The sequence below is a fragment of the Giraffa tippelskirchi genome, chromosome 13, assembly GCF_054371585.1.
Source record: "Giraffa tippelskirchi isolate mGirTip1 chromosome 13, T2T-mGirTip1v1.2.pri, whole genome shotgun sequence".
NCBI classification, from domain to species: domain Eukaryota; kingdom Metazoa; phylum Chordata; class Mammalia; order Artiodactyla; family Giraffidae; genus Giraffa; species Giraffa tippelskirchi.
The window spans coordinates 115761929-115781152 of record NC_137287.1 but is presented as its reverse complement, the minus strand read 5'-3'; the positions used below and the strand labels follow the sequence as shown (position 1 = coordinate 115781152).

Sequence of the window (19224 nt, the reverse complement as noted above, 5' to 3'; positions counted from 1 at the left end):
CCCAAGTTTCTTCCCTCCCAATCTATTTGGCTTCTTTGGGCTAGAATATGAGGCAGCCTGAATTCAATGTTGAAGACTTGGTTGCAGGAAGAGGATGAAGCAAGGGGCGGACCGCTAATCATTGAATTTGAGGCATCGGACTCTATTTGGCTGCACAACCCCCATCAGATTCCTTCCCTGTTCAGGCAGAACTCACTACTCTTGCTTATTTGCTTTTATTTAAAGAACAGAAACAAAACAAAACTTTAATATGAATAAAAATAGGTACAAACAAATTCTTTGTAAAGAGCAGCAACAGCCAAGTATCACCCTCCTTCCCTTTAGTCCCTGAAACCAGGTCCGTTTTATCTCCCCCTATCCTAGGGCTGGGTTTCATCTCTGTAAAGTAAGATCTGATCTCAGGGGTTGAGGGAGAAAGAGGAATGACCTTTCTGCATGGAGATAACTTTGGCCTTGAACAATGAATGAGGCTCCCAAGAAAAACCAAAGGCAGGGCAGAAATGGGGCAGATTCAAAGGACTGTCACACAGTAGAGCTCCTCTTCTTTCTCTTGGAACCATTTTTCTAACCCTACCTAGGAAGACGTTGGTTAAAACGCTGACCCCAGCATGTCCTGCCTGCTTTGAGCTCTCAGACTGCTGGGGGAGGGGCTGGCGGCCTAGCGTGCTGGTGCAGGTGCTTCAACCATGAATGGTGGCTCCAGCGGGAGCCAGTCCCTGCCCTTCCTCCTGCTTTCCCCAGAGGAAAGGGAGGCGGCCCACATCCCTGAAGTCCCCCGGCCGGTGACCGGGCTCAGGAGGCTGGTGGGAGGCCGCCCAGATGTCCATGATCTGGCGCAGCGTGGAGCAGCGCTCCTCCAGCTCTGGTCCCTCACTCTGCATCAGCAGGTTTGCGAGCTCCCTGCTTAGGTCCTGAATCACGTCATTCCGTCCGGGCTCCCCTGGCTGGCCTACATCCGCTGGGATCAGAACGGGGTCCTGGAGCTCCCCGCTGGGCCCGAGGAGGTGCTGGTACCTCTTCTGCCAGCGGCGGCACACCATGGCTTCGCTCACGGGCCTCTGGCTAGTGTGCAGCAGCGCCAGGATGTGCCGGCATGGCAGGTGGTACCGCTGCTGAAAGGAGCAGCTGCAGCTGCAGCCATCTTTGCTCACCTGGTGGGAGTCCTCGAGCAGCTGCACGTCCACGGCGCAGCCAGCCACGTCCACCAGGTGTGTGGAGCTCTGCATCACCGCCCACTCATTGTGGCACAGCTTGTAGGCCAGGTCGGAGCCGCTCTGGTGTAAGGAGTCCAGCATGCCGCCCTGCAAGGGCTGCCCCTGGGGAGGCTGCTGCTGCGGCCCCCGCACCTGCTCTGGCTTGGCCTCCTGCATGGGGGCCCTGCTGAGGCTCCCTCCGCAGATGCCAAAAGGCTTCTTGGACTTTGGGGCTGTGCTTGCTGACCGGGCTCTCTTTAACTTGGGGGGAGCGGTGGGCAAGTTCTTCACGCCTTTGGTGTTAAAGAAGTCAATGTAATCCACGAAGCGGAGGATGCAGTCCAGCAGGGACTGCTGCTCCCGGAAGAGGCTTGACACCTGGCTGGTGACAACATCGAGGCTGTCCATGTAGGTGCTACAGGCGTGCAGGCCCTTCCTGACGTGCATGTACCACAGCAGTTCACAGGAGAACCAGTGGGCCTGCAGGAAGCTGAAGAGCTGCTGGTCAAGCAGGGCCCGGGACATCTGGCAGAGATTTTGCAGGCTGGTCTCAGAGGTGACAAACACGGCCTCCCGCAGGGCTTCCTTCATGAGCCGTTTAAAGGACGGATCTGCGGAACTACGATGCAACTTCTCCAAGAGTCGGGTCGTGTGATAGATGGAGAGGAGGATGCGGGCACCAGGGAAGACCTCCTGCAGGATGGCTCGGTGAGGGAAGGACGGGTCCACGAAAACCACCTTGACCTTGGGCCAATCTGAGTTGAACTCCGTAAAGATACTCAGCTTCTTGGCCACGGAGGTGGCTGTCTCGGCCTTGAGCGCTACGAAGTACACCACTCGCCCCTCTCGTTCCTTGCTCTCCACCAGGAAAGCGTACAGGATGTGGCCCTGGGCGTTCTCCACCCGGTGCAGCAAGAGATTCTCCGGGAAGCGGACAAACAGATCTCTCATCTTGCTGCTCTGGAAACTGAGCCGGTCCAGGTCTTGGCTGCTGCCCACACTGAAGGAGGCCATGGAACCCAGGTCCACCTTAAGAAAGTTCTTCATCACTTTGGCTATCTTGGCCAGGTCAGAAGGAGTGATGCCCTCCTGCTCTGGCTTGGCGGGTATTTGGACCTTGTCTAAGCAAAACAGTGGTTCAATAGGGGACTTCGCAGCTGTGACGAGGTCTTTGTTGATCGCGGGCTGTGCAGGCTGGGGTTTCTTCTGAGATTTGCCAGTGGTGTCTCCTCTAGGACCTATGGTTTTGGAATCAATGTGTATATGCTGTGTGTTGAGTTCACTGATGAATAGTCTATCCAGTTTCTCATTGTACCGCAGAAGCAAGTATGCTGGGCACATGTCTGCTTCTGCTGTTCTCTTCCTGTTTGACTGGGTCCTAATACAGACAAATTTCACCTGCACATATCTAGGGAAGGCAGAAGTAACAATGAAACAGGTGCTGACCACCCATTTTTCTCTTACAATCAAGGCCCTGTAGGGACTTACAGTGCCTGATACATTTCCTGGAGACCACAGTATGGTATAGGATATGGGAGAGAAAGATATACGTTCACTCTCCAGTCCCAAAGTATTCAGGTCTTTCTTCAAGTCCCCATCCAATTAAAACACCCTTCATTTGCATCTATGGAAGTTCTAAGCTCCAACTCCTTTTATTTACTCTCATTTTCCCATCTGTAGTTGTCAATCTGCAGCAAAGATATGAGGGGAAATAGATAAGCGGCAACAGCAGACCTGGTTACCTGCTGTCTCAAGTGTCCTTTCATTCTTGCCTTCAGGGATCCATTGCCTTCTCTGCCTCCTCCTCCAGGCAGCCAAAATAAAAGAGGTCTCAGGGGTTAGGGTGGATCTGGGCTTCCTCTCTAAGAGGAAAGATCTGGGTTCGTCTTTGACTTAAAGAAACATGTCTACTTCTTGAGAGAGTGAGAACCCTGAGGCTAGATGATCCCTGGGATTCTGCTAGCTTTGCCGTTCTAGGCTGCAAGTGCCTACTCAAAGGAGAACGGTAATTAAACTGAATATCTGTTCTCTCCCCCCTTCTATCTTCAGCGGTCCAAATCAGGTCCTACCTTCTCCAGGAAACCTTTATGAATGCCCTCAAGCCACAGTAATTGCTGCTTACTTAAAATTCATAGCATTTATTTGAAACAAAAGGCTTAGCAGATTTTCTGGGTAGCAGTAGTGGTTACACAGTGGGGAGGCTGGAGGCTGACTCTCTGGATTTGAATCCAGGCTCAGAGCTGTTTGACCTTGGGCAAGTTACTTCACCTCTCTGTATGCAGTTTCCTTAACATCATAAAATAAAACTAAATAGGATTGTTACGAGATTTAAATAAGCCACAGGCATAATATTTAGCCCAGAGCCTGAGTCAGCCTTTTATTTATTCTAAACAGGAGTCATCCACTGTTATTACAGCTCCTAAGCCTTGTGACCTATTCTTGGGCGTTTATGCAGTGCTTTTCCAATTGGATGGAGCTGTTTTCAAGTGGCAAGAGTAAATCAATCCTCAGCGTATTCTAAGCACCTAGCACAAATGCTATTCTTTCAGCAGATGCTTGTCAAAGATGGGCTGGATGAATGACTCAGGCACCACAGGTGGGTGGGACAGGTTACACTCCTGCCTCCTCAGTTCAGTTCAGTTCAGTTCAGTTGCTCAGTCGTGTCCAACTCTTTGCGACCCCATGAATTGCAGCACGCCAGGCCTCCCTGTCCATCACCAACTCCCGGAGTTTACCCAAACCCATGTCCATCGAGTCAGTGATGCCATCCAACCATCTCATCCTCTGTCGTCCCCTTCTCCTCCTGCCCCCAATCCTACCCAGCATTAGGGTCTTTTCCAATGAGTCAACTCTTCTGCCTCCTCAGAGAGGTCCCAACCCAAAGATTAGTGAAGGGGAAAAAAAATCTCAGCTCCTGGCACGACATGACACAACTTTGGCATCTCAGCAACCCTTTCCAAATACTCTAATCCAGCTGGTCCTGTTTGCTCAGCCTGTGGGGCAAGCTTAGAGAAATAGGATGTCTGGCCTGAAATAACAGGGCGGAGGGGCCTGAGGCTGAAAACGCCTGCACCTGCTGTGTGCACAGCAGTGGGGCGGCCACATCATCCCTGGCTCTGGGAGTGGCCCAGTGGTATGGCAAGGCCAGCAAGGTGTGACCACGGGATAGCCTCCGCCTGACTCTCCCACCTGTTTTCCACCGCCCCCACCATCTTGTTTTATTGTACCCTAGAAAGACCGACTGCTTCCCGGGTCCCCTGCACTGTGTCTCACCTCTGTGCCTTTGCTCGCGTTGTCTCTCTGTCTGGAATGCCCTACCAACCTGTCCTCATCTCACAGCTTACTCATCCTTCAGGACTACGTGCAACTACCTTCTTTCCTAGGATGCCTCCCCCAAGTCCTCAGGATGGGCCCTACCCTTCCGCTGGCTCAACATCTTGGCATAGATCTTAGCTCATCACATTCTATTGACTTTATGTGCTCATAATCCATGCTTGTTAACCTAGTCAAAAAAAAAGAAAAAAAAAAAAGGCACTGGTGAGTGCCAAACATAAAGCTCTTTCCCCCTTTCCTGGTTCATTAACGACTGCACCTCCCAGGGTGGAGACATCAGCATTCTTTTTAATTCCAATATGTTAAGTCTTTTAAATTCATTTCTCCCACTTTTGCATATATTAAGGATTACTATATACCAGGCTCCATGTAAACCCCTTGCATGCATCATTTCATACTAATAAAAGGGTTCTACCAACCACATTTTACAGACAAGACAACAGCCTTAAAGAGGTTCTCGAGCATGAGAATCTGGAATTTAATCCTCTGGCTAAAACTGGAGGATCTGGGATTTGAACTAAACCTGCTTGGCTACAGTCTATGTAGTTAACCATTATGTTGCCTGTCTTCTTCCAAAATATTTCTCCCTCCGAATTCCCATTTTTACCTTCCTCAACTTGACCCTCAATACTTTGTTCAGGTTCAATAATGTCCTTAAAGATCTCTAAACATACTGTACTTGTTGGCATCAAGCACTTCAAACTTCAGGGGCACTAGGTGAAAGCCTCTGTCATTTTTTCCTGCTTCCCTTAATCTTCGGTATTGAGCTGTAACTTACGCACAGTGAAATACACAAGGCTTTTGGAAGAATTCTTGGCGCACTGTAGTAATTTTAATCTGTATTTATTTCTACCTCCCAAGTGAAGACATAGACACTCTTCAAGACCGGGATAGGGTTTTATACTTCTGAATCCCCTTAGTGCTTCTATCCCAGCATGCTCAGCCAGGACCTGAGGGAAGGAAGTCCGCCAATCTACACTGTAGCGTTTATTTTCCTCTAACTGGACTGTGCCCCCAGCGTACTCCCAGTGCACAGACTAGGCGCTCAGATCACACACGTTAAATGAGTGATTGCATGACAGAAAATTCATCTTACAGTATGAGTAGCATATTAGGAAGATCACGAGGAGAGTTCTGTCAGGTGACTTGGCTTCTATCCCGGCACTATTATTAACTTTGGACAAGTCCTTTGTTGAATTTCAAACATTTACTAAGTCTCTTATGTACCAAACACTATACTAGTTGCTCAGAAGGTGACGGAGACAAATTAGGCTCTACTGTCAAAGTCTGTTGAGCAGGGAGATTAGTACATAGATGATCAGTAAAGTCAGAACTAAGTGAAAGGTTAAACAGAGGTACAAGCAATACATTTATAACTGAATAAAGAGTAATTCCCTCGACTATGGGGATTGGAACAGATCTAGAGCTTTTGATTAATTTCACATGAGATCTGTGTCCTTGCTGCATGTAAACTGCACCTTGAGTAATGAATAGAATTTTTACAGGTGAAGTCAAGCCATTTTAGACAACATAATCTGAGTTAGGAACAAGACTCAGAAGGTCTTGTTGTAGCCACGCGTTTTGGGAAACAAACTCACTCAGAAGGACACTGCAGGTAGCAGAGTGCAGTTTATTACACCGGCGGGCCCAAGGCAGAGTCTTCTCTTAGCCAAGGACCCCAACCAGCATTTGTGAAAATCTTTTATACCCCATGTGTACGTGTCCGAACTCACCACCCCAAATTCCTTGAGACTTACATAAACAAAGGAAGGGTAAATACAATCACAATAATCTCATCATTTAGGTGTTATGTTAAACCATTGGCCAATAATCAATAAGCCCGAGGTTACACTCCGATAGGTACAGAAAAATTTATGGCCTGTCCAGAGACAGGGGTGATTAGTGTATGTTTTCTCTTAGGCAATGAGTAACCTGGATATGATCTCCAAGTTTCCCCTGTCCGACGGGGGTCTTATCCTTTTATTGTCATTTCCACAGGCACTAAGCACAGAGTTTAGAGTCCATTAGAGAGGTGGCCAAGCATGATCAGCATAAACAGGCCTAAGATGGAGTCCAGGTCCTATGAATTGCCTCTTCAGTCTGAGTTTAATTTCCAGCTTCACCACTTAGCTGTGTGAAAGTGAACAAATCACTTCATTTCCTGTCAGCCTCCAAGTCTTATCTATAAATACAGAAATAACCGGAGCACTGTTCTCTGAATAATCAGTACCTGATCAAAGAATAATCACTATGACTAAAAGTGAATTCAGGCTTCCAAGTGGCACTAGTGGTAAAGAACCTGCCTGCCAATGCAGGAGATGTCAGTGACTCAAGTTTGATCCCTGGGTTGGGAAGATCCCCTAGAGGAGGGCATGGCAAACCACTCCAGTATTCTTGCCTGGAGAATCCCACGGACAGAGGAGCCTGGTGGGCCATATAGTCCATAGGGCCGCGCAGAGTTGGACACGACTGAAGTGACTTAGCATGCACAAAAGTGAATTTGTTTAAAAGGCTGTGGCAGAGAAAGATAATTTACAATATGATGTCACCTATATGTGGGATCTAAAAAATGTAACAAATTAGAGAATATAACAAAAAAGAAATGGACTCACAGATATAGGGAACAAGCTAATGGTTAACAGTGGTTAGAGGCAAGGGGGGAGGGGCAGGATAGGGGTAGGGGAGTAAGAGGTAAAACTATTAGGTATAAAATAAGCTATAAGGATATGCTGTACAACATGGGGAATATAGCCAATATTTTATAATAAGAATGGGGTAAAATCTTTGAAAATTGTGAATCACTATACTGTACACCTGTAACTTATGTAATATTGTACAGTGACTATTCTTTTCTTTCTTTATTTTTTGGCCACGTCTTGAGGCTCGTGGGATCTTAGTTCTCTGACTAGGGATCAAACCCGGGTCCATGGTAATGAAACCCCGTGTCCTGACCATCTTAGCCACTGGACCACCAGGGAGTTCCCTCAACTATTCTCCAAATTTTTTTTTTTAAAAAAAGGCCAGGACAGGATTGGTTGGTAATTAATCCAACATCTCCCATCCCCCTCCTTCCTTCCTTCAGGCCAGTTTCATTCAGGTTGTCATTCCTCCCCACACAGCTAAGTGCTTCAGGGCTTGTCTAAGCCAATTAAGGTAATCTCGTTAAGAATGGCCATGTAGGATACTAGCCCAATTCTGCGCAAAGAAACATGATAGGAAGTCTCTAGGAAACCAAGGCAGGCTTTTTCTTCTGAATGTGACTCCTACAGATGTGCCATGTTACGAGACACCCGGAGGGTAGAGCTGAGACCTGAAGATGCCAGAGTGGAAAGAAAGGAAAAGCCTGAGCCGCTGAAACAATCATCTTCTCTGGGCTAAGAAATAAGGCATTCTGAGTCAGGATTTTCAGTTAATTGCAGCCCAAAAGACATTTTCAGAATCCATGTTTTATAGAAAATAGTAGAAAAAAAAGATTTGAGCAGATCTTTAAAAAATGAGATGAAAATTATGAAAATATTATATGTAATGAAATTTAAGTCATGTAGTGATGTGAGAGTTGGACTATAAAGAAGGCTGAGTACTGAAGAAATGATGCTTTCAATTTGTGGCGCTATAGAGAAGACTCTTGAGAGTCCCTTGGACTGCAAGGAGATCCAACCAGTCAATCCTTAAGGAAATCAACCCTGAATATTCATTGGAAGGACTGATGCTGAAGTTGAAGCTCTAATACTTTGGCTACCTGATGCGAAGAGCTGACTTATTGGAAAAGACTCTGATGCTGGGAAAGATTGAAGGCAAAAGGAGAAGAGTGTGGCAGAAGATGAGATGGTTTGATAGTATCACCAACTCAATGGACATGAATTTGAGCAAACTCTGGGAGATAGTGAAGGACGGGGAAGCTTGATATGCTGCAGTCCATGGGGTTGCAAAGAGTTGGACACAACTTAGCAACTGAATAATAAGCTATAATGGTGGCTGTCTGCCACCATTCTTAAAATAATCAAAGAACCACTTGAAGAATCAACTTTTTTTTTTCCTGATGTATTTCCCCCAAACACTCTTATACTTGATTTCCTGGCTCACTTTTGCAATATGTAAAGATCAATTTTACCAAAATATTCCTGTGCTTTATCATGTTTCCCAAGGGCCTAATTTAATTTAATTTTTTGCTCTGCAAACCCTTGCTTTTCAAGTCTGTATCACGTCATTGTCCTTGGTTTCCCTTCTCCATCTGTCAGCTGGCATAAGGCTGTGGGGAATTGCGGGGGGCAACCTGACAACAAGCAGGATCTGCTTTGGGAGCTGCTTTGTTAACTCAAGGGTCAAGTCCAGACATAGCTCTCTGTCCCGCCACCTCTTATTAATTATTAAGGAAACTTCTTGCAGCCCCTGGAGCGCATCTGACGCAGGACAAATGGCTTTTATGACCTGAGTCCTGAGATACAGAGTCATGGGATCTTGATTGATAGCTTTATGTTACTTAGGTGATTTTTGGTGCATGTTACTTAGGTGATTTTTGATGATTGTGTTGTATAAGAATTTCCTAGTATAAGGGTATAAAATTCTGTGTGTAAAAATAAACAAGCATCACTGGCATTACAGATTGCAGTGATCCTCTCAACCCCCGCTGTGTCTGTGTCTGTGTCTCGCTGTGTCTGTGTCTATTTCTTTCTCAGCCGAGGAATCCCGCGTTTGTGCCTACGTTGACTCGTTGGCTGGTCCCGACAAGTGGCGCCCAACGTGGGGCATCGACGTTTAGGAGATTCTCGGCCGCTGCCCAGAGGTGCACCTAAGTACGCATTTCTAGCGTGAAGAAAAAATACGGTAGGGGCAGGAAGGTTTATAGTTGAGAGTAAAAAACGGGGCAAAATCATAGTCGTCAATTGTTGTACACATGCTGTATGTAATGTTGATTCAACTATTACTGCTTTTGCAAAATCTTTCTGGTGTTCAGGGAAAGGTATACTGGGCCTATGTCCCTGACCCCCTCTTGCTGCAGCCAGTCACCTGGGAGATGGCATTCATTCCTGTATACGTTAATGACACCTTCACACTGGGAAGATCCTCGGATAAACATATTATTCCACAAAATGCTTCTCTAAATTATACAGGGTTCTCTGCAAAACTTCCCATATGTATGTATAAAAACTATAATGCTTCTAGCTGCCTTTTACTTACAGAAACTTTCTACAGAGCCAAGACTGCTCAGAGAACATGGATTCTACGTTTCTCATCAATAACAAAAAAGGCTGGACAGACCCAGCAGCGGAATGGAACAGGGCCTAAGGATATTCCCTTTTGTGGACTTGGACTAAGGGAACAGCAGATTTATGTGCCTTGGACATTATGTAGGAATAAAACTGCTACCACGTATACTATCTATAATGACACACAACGGCTTTGGGACTGGGCTCCTGATCTGATGAGTGCCCAAGCGTATTACCACCGAGACCTTCATCCTCCCATTTGGAATCTCGGCGGTAATAAGATCTTCCAGACAGAACTGTGGAAGCTCGCTGCCGCTGCAGGCGAGAAAGTGCTCTTGTCGCAAACAGGCACAGAAAATCCTGAAGAAATTGTGTTGAATGAGACTTGAAGATATCCTCGTGCTTGTGTACCTTTTCCCTTCATGATAATAATAGGGTCTGTTGCTATTCGTAAACAGTCTGGTATGTACAATATTACCTGCTTAAACTGTACATTGTCAAATTGCATTCGAGGAATTGCTGACAAGTCGGGCTTGCTTATAGTAAAGCAACCTCCTTTTGTTGTTATCCCTGTAAATGTGTCAGAATCCTGGTATGAAGATACAGGAATAGAATTATGGAAACGCCTGAATGATGCACTCTCCAGGCCTCGGAGAGGAGTAGGTTTAGTTATACTAGGGGTAGTCTCTCTGATAATGTTAATAGCATCCGCTATTACTGCTTCTATTGCTCTTGGTCAGTCTGTTCATGCTGCTGCTTTTGTAGTTGGGCTTGCCAAAAATGCATCCAATGCTTTAGGAATACAAGAAGATATTGATAAACGATTGGAAGATCGCTTAAATGCCCTGTATGATTCTGTATTATACTTAGGAGAACAACTGCAAGAGCTGAAGCTTAGGAGTAAATTGAGATGTCATGCTAATTATTATTGGATATGTGTCACTCAAAAAGAGTATAATAAATCAGATACACCGTGGCAACATATTAAAGCTCATCTTGCTGGAATATGGAGTCATGATAACCTTTCTATAGATTTGGTAAAGTTACATCAAGAAATTCTAAACATTGAAAATGCGCTCTCTCCAAACACTGATATTGGTTCCACTGTTAATGGATTTCTGGAAGGGCTGTTTTCCCATTTTCCTACCCTGAGTACATTTTGGCATTATATTCTCGGTCTTATGGTTGTACTGGCCGTTTTACTGCTGTTGATGTGTCTCATTCCATGCTGCATCAAGCGTTTAGCTTCAGAGCTGCTTAACATTAAAGCAGCTATTCATACTGATCATTTAAAGCACAAAATCAGTGCTTTAGTAAATAAATAAGGGGGAGCTGCGGGGGGCAACCTGACAACAAGCAGGATCTGCTTTGGGAGCTGCCTTGTTAACTCAAGGGTCAAGTCCAGACATAGCTCTCTGTCCCGCCACCTCTTATTAATTATTAAGGAAACTTCTTGCAGCCCCTGGAGCGCATCTGACACAGGACAAATGGCTTTTATGACCTGAGTCCTGAGATACGACCTGAGTCCTGAGATACAGAGTCATGGGATCTTGATTGATAGCTTTATGTTACTTAGGTGATTTTTGGTGCATGTTACTTAGGTGATTTTTGATGATTGTGTTGTATAAGAATTTCCTGGTATAAGGGTATAAAATTCTGTGTGTAAAAATAAACAAGCATCACTGGCATTACAGATTGCAGTGATCCTCTCAACCCCCGCTGTGTCTGTGTCTATTTCTTTCTCAGCCGAGGAATCCCGCGTTTGTGCCTACGTTGACTCGTCGGCTGGCCCCGACAGGGAATGTAAGGATTTCTCTATCATGACTCTCAGGGACTTCACCAAGTACCACAGCTCTTGGAAGACATGCTATTTCAGTTTGCAATCAATTTTATTTGCACTGTATTATCCTGAGGTTTATCTCATCTATTCATTAGCCAGAAACTGACTACCAAAGATGTTGATGGAATTGGTGGAGATAAGCAGGAAGGAATGACTAAGTAGTAACTAATTTTAAAAGTGGCTAGTTTGTTAGCATGATTTTTGCTTTCCTACACAGCCTTGTGACTAGAAAAGAAAGAAAGAAAGTGAAGTCGTGTCTGACTCTTTGCAATCCCATAGACTTTAGCCTACCAGGCTCCTCTGCCCATGGGATTTTCCAGGCAGCAGTACTGGAGTGGGTTGCCATTTCCTTCTCCAGGGAATTTTCCCGACCCAGGGATCGAACCCGGATCTCCGGCATTGTAGGCAGACACTTTACTGTCTGAGCCACCAGGGATATGTGGAAAATGAAAACTCAAATAACAAAGGCTTAGTTCAAAGGGTGTGATGAGGATTAAATAAAACAATGTCTGTAAAATCCTTAGCAGAGGAGGGAGGTTCAAAAGGGAGGGGATATATGTATATATATACCTATGACTGATTCATGTTGAGGTTGATAGTCTTCAGTCTAATAGCTACCTTTTTTGAACACTTTTTTGGGAATGTGTTCCAGTGTTCAAAACAGGTAGCTATTATTCTGAACAGCAATGGAGAGAGATAACAGACTACTTCACGGGCTGTTTGAAGACTATCAATCCCCCAAAGATATAACAAAAAGAAAAACACACATAACAGCCATACATAGAAATATAGGAAGGGAAACTGAGCGTAAAAATCACAGAATCTCCCAGTTGATTGGGATTTTGGGTCATTTAGTAGTAACTCCCACGACACAATTCTCTGACTCTTTTAAAAATACCTACGATTTTCTGTCATGTACTACAGCTATGACTTTGGCAAATATTACTGTGCTTAAACCACTACATGTATTTTATGTAATCTTCACCATATCCTCCTCATTTTGCAGAGGAGGAAACTGTGTCATGGAAATTAAAAGTCTTGCCCTGGGTCAGAGTTAAAGCCTGTCTTTCTGACTTCAGAGCTCTCACTTTTAACAGCTTCTCCTGAACTTCAAGGAATCACCGACCCCCTTTCCATCTGCCATAGCCATTCCTATAACCTTTGTATTAGTATTTTCAAATGGTTTTCTTTAAATCAGCTCACTTTATTTAATAAGGATCTTATGTTTAGATATTAACATAAACACTTAAAATCTCGCCTGACCACCAGTAGTATGTCTATCTGGTTGCAGGAAACACTGCTCTAAATTACTCCCTGAAAACATTTCCCCCACCTGCCCTCCAGTACCACAAGAGAAGTGCTCATCCCACACATCCATACATCACTCAAAAAGCCCAACTCAGTGCACTCTGGCACAGGGCCAGTATCCAACACAAGCTCCAAGAACACCCTTTACAACACCCCAACAAGCAGTCACTCCCTCTCTGCTGAAGGCCTGAGCTGCTCAGAATTCACTTCCTCCCAAACTAGCTCTGGCATATGATTATCCTCAAGAGTAGAGACCACAATTCACTCAATCTTTTTGCCCTAGCTCAAGCCTGGAGGGGTAAACCTTTTTACCTCTCACTAGAAGTTTGTTGAATGAATCAATACCGGGATGCTGTTACAACCCAGTGGTTGAGGAGGGAACTTGAAGCTGCGGTAATAAATAGGATGGGTCTGATCTTCAGTTCTCACACCTTGATGCTTTCTTACAACTTCTGAAAATCCTCTGACTTCTCTGGCAATCCAGCAGTTAAGACTCTGCACTTCCAATGCAAGGGGCGCAGGTTCAACTCCTGGTTGGGGAACTAAGATCCCACATGTTGCATGGTGCGGCCAAAAAAGAAAAAAGAAAGAAATCTTACCCCATTCCCTGCTCCGATTTGCTTGCTCCTTTCTGCACATTCTTATTTCCCTTGACTGTAACTGTACCCCAAATTCAGACTTCCCTGGCTCCCACCAGGTGATTTGGGGCTGGGGATGGTTTTTGTTACAGGTTCTCTTATTTTCCTCTTCCAAGTTTAGACAACCCGGGCCTGTGCTCCTTGCCTGCTTTGACTGTATCTACCTTCTCTCCTCCCTTTTGCTCAAGAACAGAGGAGCTAGAGGGTAACAGCCTTCAAAGAGTTACATAATGAAACTAGGAGCCTTAATGTAAAGCAGAGAGGTAGAACTTTTAGTCCTTTTAACATTCAACTGCTCCTGGCCGTTTCCCCCATCGGCACAATAACTTTATTATAAAGGCAATAATATTTATGGAATATTTTCTGTGTAGTGGGCCTTGTGGTAAACACTTTACATGTATTAACTCATTTAGTGGGAATGAAACCTACTTCTGACAGGAGATTCAGAGGGCCAAGTCAGGTAAGGAGGTGAATGTGCTCTGCAAACTTATCTCCACGAAATATCAGGGATGGCTGTTTTTTCCTCCCCAAGAGCCTGCACTGGTATCAAGTGTCAGCTAACACCCACACTCTATGTACAAGATTAAAGTTCCTTGTCATTCCCCACCTGGCACCCTAGACTTTTCCTTTGGCTCTTACTATTAGTCTTTCCTAGACTCTTACTACTATTTTATTGATTGATTGACTGATTGGCTTTGAGGCTGACCAGAGATGGAACCTGGGCCCTTGGCAGTGAAATTGCAGAGTCCTAACCACTGGACTGCCAGGGAATTCCCTCTTACTACTATTTTAAGGAAATCATTATTTCTGCGATTAGAGTTTAATATTTGTCTCCCTGACTGGAGGGAAAGCTCTATGAAGGCAGGGACTCCACTTATGTTTTTCAACACTGTTTCCAGACACGAGCATGGAGTAAGTTTTCAGTTAACAGTCGTCAAAATCAATGAATTAAATGACTCATACAATGGAGTGATGTGGAGTAATCTCCAAAATACACTGAAAAGTGAGAAAAGCAAGGTGCAGAATGATATGTAAAAGTAGTATGCAAGGGACTTCCCCAATGGTCCAGTGGTTAAGACTCCAATGCAGGGGGTCTGAGTTCAACCCCTGGTTAGGGAACTCAGGCCCCACAGGTGGTGCGTTGCCACCAAAAAAAAAAGTGAGTCACCTGTTTTTTTGTTTTTTTTTTTTTAAGGTACATATGTACCCACAAGATATATTTTTTCAAGCTCAGAGTATGTCAGGAAGATAAGAGTGGTTGTCTCTAGATAACATACTGGAAGGGACACTGCCTTTTGCAAACTTTGATGTAATTTGAAATTTTTAAAAAATTAAATGACTGTATTGACCACTCGAAAGCAAATTCATTTTAAAAACTGTTCAACGTGCAAAAATAAATAAAACCAACCTGCACCTCTGTTAGCTAAGTCCCTGCCATTCTTTTTGGTACTGCTCCAGCATAAATCTTCCTTCTAGTAAGTATGTCTCCTCACTGCCTTCCAGGGACAGCATGGTAACAGATGCACCAGCTCCCACACCACTTCTCCCTCCAGGATGTAACCCTCCTGTGATAGGCAGATGGGCCCCTGAAGATGCCAACTGCCTCCTCTCTAAAATTTGTCAATACATTGGGTTACATGGCAAAGGGGAATTAAGGTTGCAGATGGAATCAAGGTTACTAATTACCTGATTTTTTAAAAGGGAAATTATCCTAGATTATCTGGGCGGGCCTAATATAATCACAGGATCCTAAAAAATGGAAGAGGGAGGCAGAAGGGGCGGCAGAGAAGGAGATGGAGCAAAGCAGGGTTGGAGTGATATGATGCGAGGACTACACCAGCCATTGCTGGTTTGAAGATGGAGGAAGGGGACCACGAGTCAAGGAAGGTGGACAGCTTCTAGAAGCTGGAAGACTTGAAAATGGACTCTCTTACAGGAACTCCAGGGTCTCCCCCAGTGGCTCAGAGGTAAAGAAGCCGCCTGCAATGCAGGAGCCTCAGGAGGCTTGGGTTAGATCCCTGGGTCGGGAAGATGCCCTGGAGGACATGACAACCCACTCCAGTATTCTTGCCTGGAGAATCCCATGGATAGAGGAGCCTGGAGGGCTACAGTCCGTAGAGTCGCAAAGAGTCAGACATGACTGGAGTGACTTAGCAGGCATGCACAAGGACTCCAGACAGAAACACAACTCTGCTGATGCCTTGGTATTAGCCCAGTCAGATCTGTGCCTGACTTCTAACCTACAGAACGGTAAGCTACTAAATTTGTGTTGCTTTCACCACTGTGTTTGTGGTAATTTGTTACAGCAGCAAATAGAAAATACACCTGCTGACACCTCCCTGTCTCTGAGGGCCCAGCTCAAGCCTCCCTGTCTCTCTTACTTCCCCAGCCCACTGTGACTTTTCTCTGAGTCCCTGCAGCACCAGTTTCGCTGAATTACACATTTAACACCCGATGACTCATTCATTCAACAGTTACTTAAGGCCTGCTGTGGGACTAGCCCTGTGCTAGACCCTGGAGTTGATCCACCCAAAGGGTGTCTAGGTGCATTTATGAGGTGTTTGGACTTGATTCAAAGCAACCAGCATGGTGTCAATCAGTGAGAATGCAAAAAATAGTAAACCAGAGTCCCTCCTCAAAGAACTTAGCAAACCAGGGAAACCTCTGTAAACTATATTCCAAAAGGATGTGCAAAGAGCTGTATCAAGCGCTGTCAGAACACAGAGTAGGAGCACTGAACCTAACCTTCAGGGAGTTAAGAAAGGCTTTTTGGAAATTATGCTAGTATCTGAAGGAAAAATAACAATTACCTAAGACAGAGTTTTCCACACGTGGTCCAAAATGCCTGCAGATAACACAAGAATGTTTAATAGTTACTTATAAAAGATATACTATTTTTTGGCCACCATACTGTTACTTCTTATATAGTATTACTTAGATTGGTTCTAAACTTTCTTTGAATATTAGAACAATTTAAAGAAAAATGTTAGGTAAATTGTAGTTCAGGATATACAGTACAGAGAGGATAGTATACAAAACAACTGATGTTTGAGGAAGAGAGTGCTAAGATAAGTAATGGGCAAGGTTATTCTAACCAGTAGAAGTGGTTAAGTGCAAGGACTAGGAAGCTATGGGCTTGGGACAGGGGCTGGTCATGGAATAAGAGTTGGCGAGGATTGAGCGCACAGTGCAGATGGGGCGGTCAAAAGGGTTAGATGGTCTGGCGAGCCAGGTTAGTAATAGTCCTGGGCTTAATCAAGAGGGCAATCGGGAGGCTATTGCACTTTATCTGGCCTATATTGTTAAGCAGTTTGAAGCAGGGCATTATTTTTTTTTGCATTCTTTCACTGCTTAGAAAGATGCTACAGGCATAGATCAAAGTCCAAACACCTCACAGTCATACTTTATGGGGTTCTCCATAAAGTACTGGATTGGGTACATATGCCCTTCTCCAGGGCATCTTCCTGATTCAGGGATCGAACCCCACTCTCCTGCATTGCATGCAGATTCTTTACCATCTGAGCCACCAGGGAAGCTCGAAGACCTTTTATTGATGAAAGTCTCTCAGTTGTGTCCAACTCTTTGTGACCCCATGGACTATACAGTCCATGGAATTCTCCAGGCCACACTACTGGAGTGGGTAGCCTTTCCCTTCTCCAGGGGATCTTCCTAACCCAGGGATTGAACCCAGGTCTCCCGCATTGCAGGTGGATTCTTCACAGTAAAGCCACAAGGGAAGCTTTTACTGATGGGTGAACTGCAACTGACACGACCTCCTGCCAGGCATGGCATCCTACACTGTTTCTCAAACATGTCACATTCTTTCATATATTTGTGTCTTCACTCCACAGCTCCTTCTGGTCAAACCCCTCCGTGATATTTGATATTAATCACTGAACTTCTGCACTAGCCTTCTGCTTTCATTCACAGCCCAGCAGAAACCATTACTTCCAGTGTGAAGCCTTTCCTGTCTTCCCAGACACTTGTCACTTCTTCCTCTGCACATATTTAATTAAGCATTTATCACACACTAGTCCATGTACTATGCCATCTCAAGCTCTTTGAGGGCAAGTTTAGTTATTTATTCATATTTATCTGTACCCAGCACAGCACTGGACTTCAGAGCAGGGAAAAAAACACTGCCTGCCTGGCCAGAGAGTGAGCTTTGGCCAAATATCTCAACCTAGAGGTCTCAAACTCAGATTCACTTTGACTCTCAGAGTTGGCCCATAGAGTGCATGTTCACATGTGAACTGATTACCAATTTTTAAAAAGTGGATACATTCACATAAAGCCTGGACTGCTGACTCCACTTGCCCCATATCTGGGAACACTGGATCTTCTCTCTCACATGGGGACCATCAGCTGGAGTTAATTGGCCTGCTCTCCATTTTGCCCAGTAAACATGTCTATTCTCCATGGGGCTGTTCTCCCTAGCACAAAGACCTGGTGTTGACTATTTCATCATTCCTTTTCATATAGTTAAATTAAAAGTTCAGTTTTCTTTCACGGGGCTGTTTCACCTGAGTCCTGAAGGCAATTGAGTTTTCAACCCCTAGCTTAGCCTCCAAGCCTCTTTTCTCATCTGCTAAATGGGAAAAATAACATTTGCCTGTTATTTTCAATACACCCCTGTGGGTGAAAGCATACCTAGAATAGACATCGCTGCCTGGGACATGGGAAGTGTTTGAAAACCGGTTTGTTAATCTCCGGAGCTCGAGAACCATTTACAGAACTAAGGAAAGAATGAAAGAATGAATGACCAATCTAACCAACCAATAACTGACCAGTGTTACTGCTTTGTAAAGAGAAGACGTGAACAAAATTCTCGCCAAGGCGTTTTTATCACTGTGAAGGCCATACTTTGTGTCTGGGATATGGCAGGCGCTCAAAAAATGGGATAAACTGCAGTCGTTATGAATTCCAGGAAAGCTGGGAATGAAGGCGTGAATGAGTGGAGGTGACGTGGATGGTCAAAAGGCGATGCCTGTGGAGGTTTTGCGCGTTTCCCAGGCAGCTAGCAGGTGCTCAGTGTGGAATTGCTCAGACGGGGCGGGGTGGGGGGGCGCCCAGGTGCACTCCCTCCTCCAGGCCGCCCTCCTTTTTGGGACCGTCCTGTCTCCTCCCCACCCTCCTGCCCCGCCCCCGCCACGCCCTTACAGGATGTCCTCGCGGATAGAGGTGCCATGGTTGAGGCTGTGGTACCGGACGGAGACGCAGTCCCTGAGAATGAAGGAACACTTGTTCTCCTTTTTGTAGGCGCTGAAGCACTCCTTGAAGTCCTCGTAGGTCTTGTAGCAGCTCCCTAGCTCCATGGCCGCCCCCTCGACCCACCCAGGCGCTGCACTAAGATCAACACGGGGATCAGAGGTCACCTAGGAGGGTCTACAGGCTGGCGGGCGCCCAGGATGCCTTAAGAGCGGGCCTCTATTGGGTACTTTGTTACGGAGCTCAGGAGAAGCCCTCGGCCTGAGAGGGTTGTCTTGGGTTAGGTGGGTTTGCTGTCTGACAAGAGGGAAAATGACACTGAGCCCTTATTATCCAGTCTCGAGGCTCCGCCCCCTCACCGTCATATCCAATCACGCATGGGTTCATCGGATTGGCACTCATTTTTCCCAATTGCTAGAGAGCAGATGGGCGCGCCCATCCGAAGACTGACAGGAGCACCGACCAATCATAAAGAGGATGCAGGCTTTCCCTCTTTC

At 45.5% G+C, this 19224-nt stretch overlaps 1 protein-coding gene across 2 annotated transcripts; it reads right to left on the bottom strand.

The window, feature by feature from the left end:
* Nucleotides 1-199: 199 nt before the first annotated feature.
* On the bottom strand, nucleotides 200-19062 carry ZSWIM3 (zinc finger SWIM-type containing 3). 2 transcript variants are annotated; one of them, XM_081561001.1, is made up of 2 exons: nucleotides 18680-19062; nucleotides 200-2601 (listed from the first exon to the last, which is right to left on the bottom strand). In XM_081561001.1, exons 1-2 carry the CDS (start codon nucleotides 18832-18834, stop codon nucleotides 681-683), a joined length of 2076 nt encoding a protein of 691 aa, XP_081417127.1. In that variant the 5' UTR covers nucleotides 18835-19062; the 3' UTR covers nucleotides 200-680. The 2 variants fall into 2 exon arrangements, with proteins under 2 accessions (XP_081417127.1, XP_081417128.1); XM_081561002.1 differs by lacking the exon at nucleotides 18680-19062 and adding an exon at nucleotides 4467-4642.
* Between the last annotated feature and the right edge of the window lie 162 nt (nucleotides 19063-19224).

Bases quoted from the DNA above. Each gene is read 5' to 3' on its own strand.
- ZSWIM3 (XM_081561001.1), bottom strand. From the start codon at position 18,834: ATGGAGCTAGGGAGCTGCTACAAGACCTACGAGGACTTCAAGGAGTGC. The intron at 2,602-18,679 runs GTAAGGGCGTGG...TGCCTTCCCTAG, and splicing joins TCTATCCGCGAGGACATCCT to ATATGTGCAGGTGAAATTTG.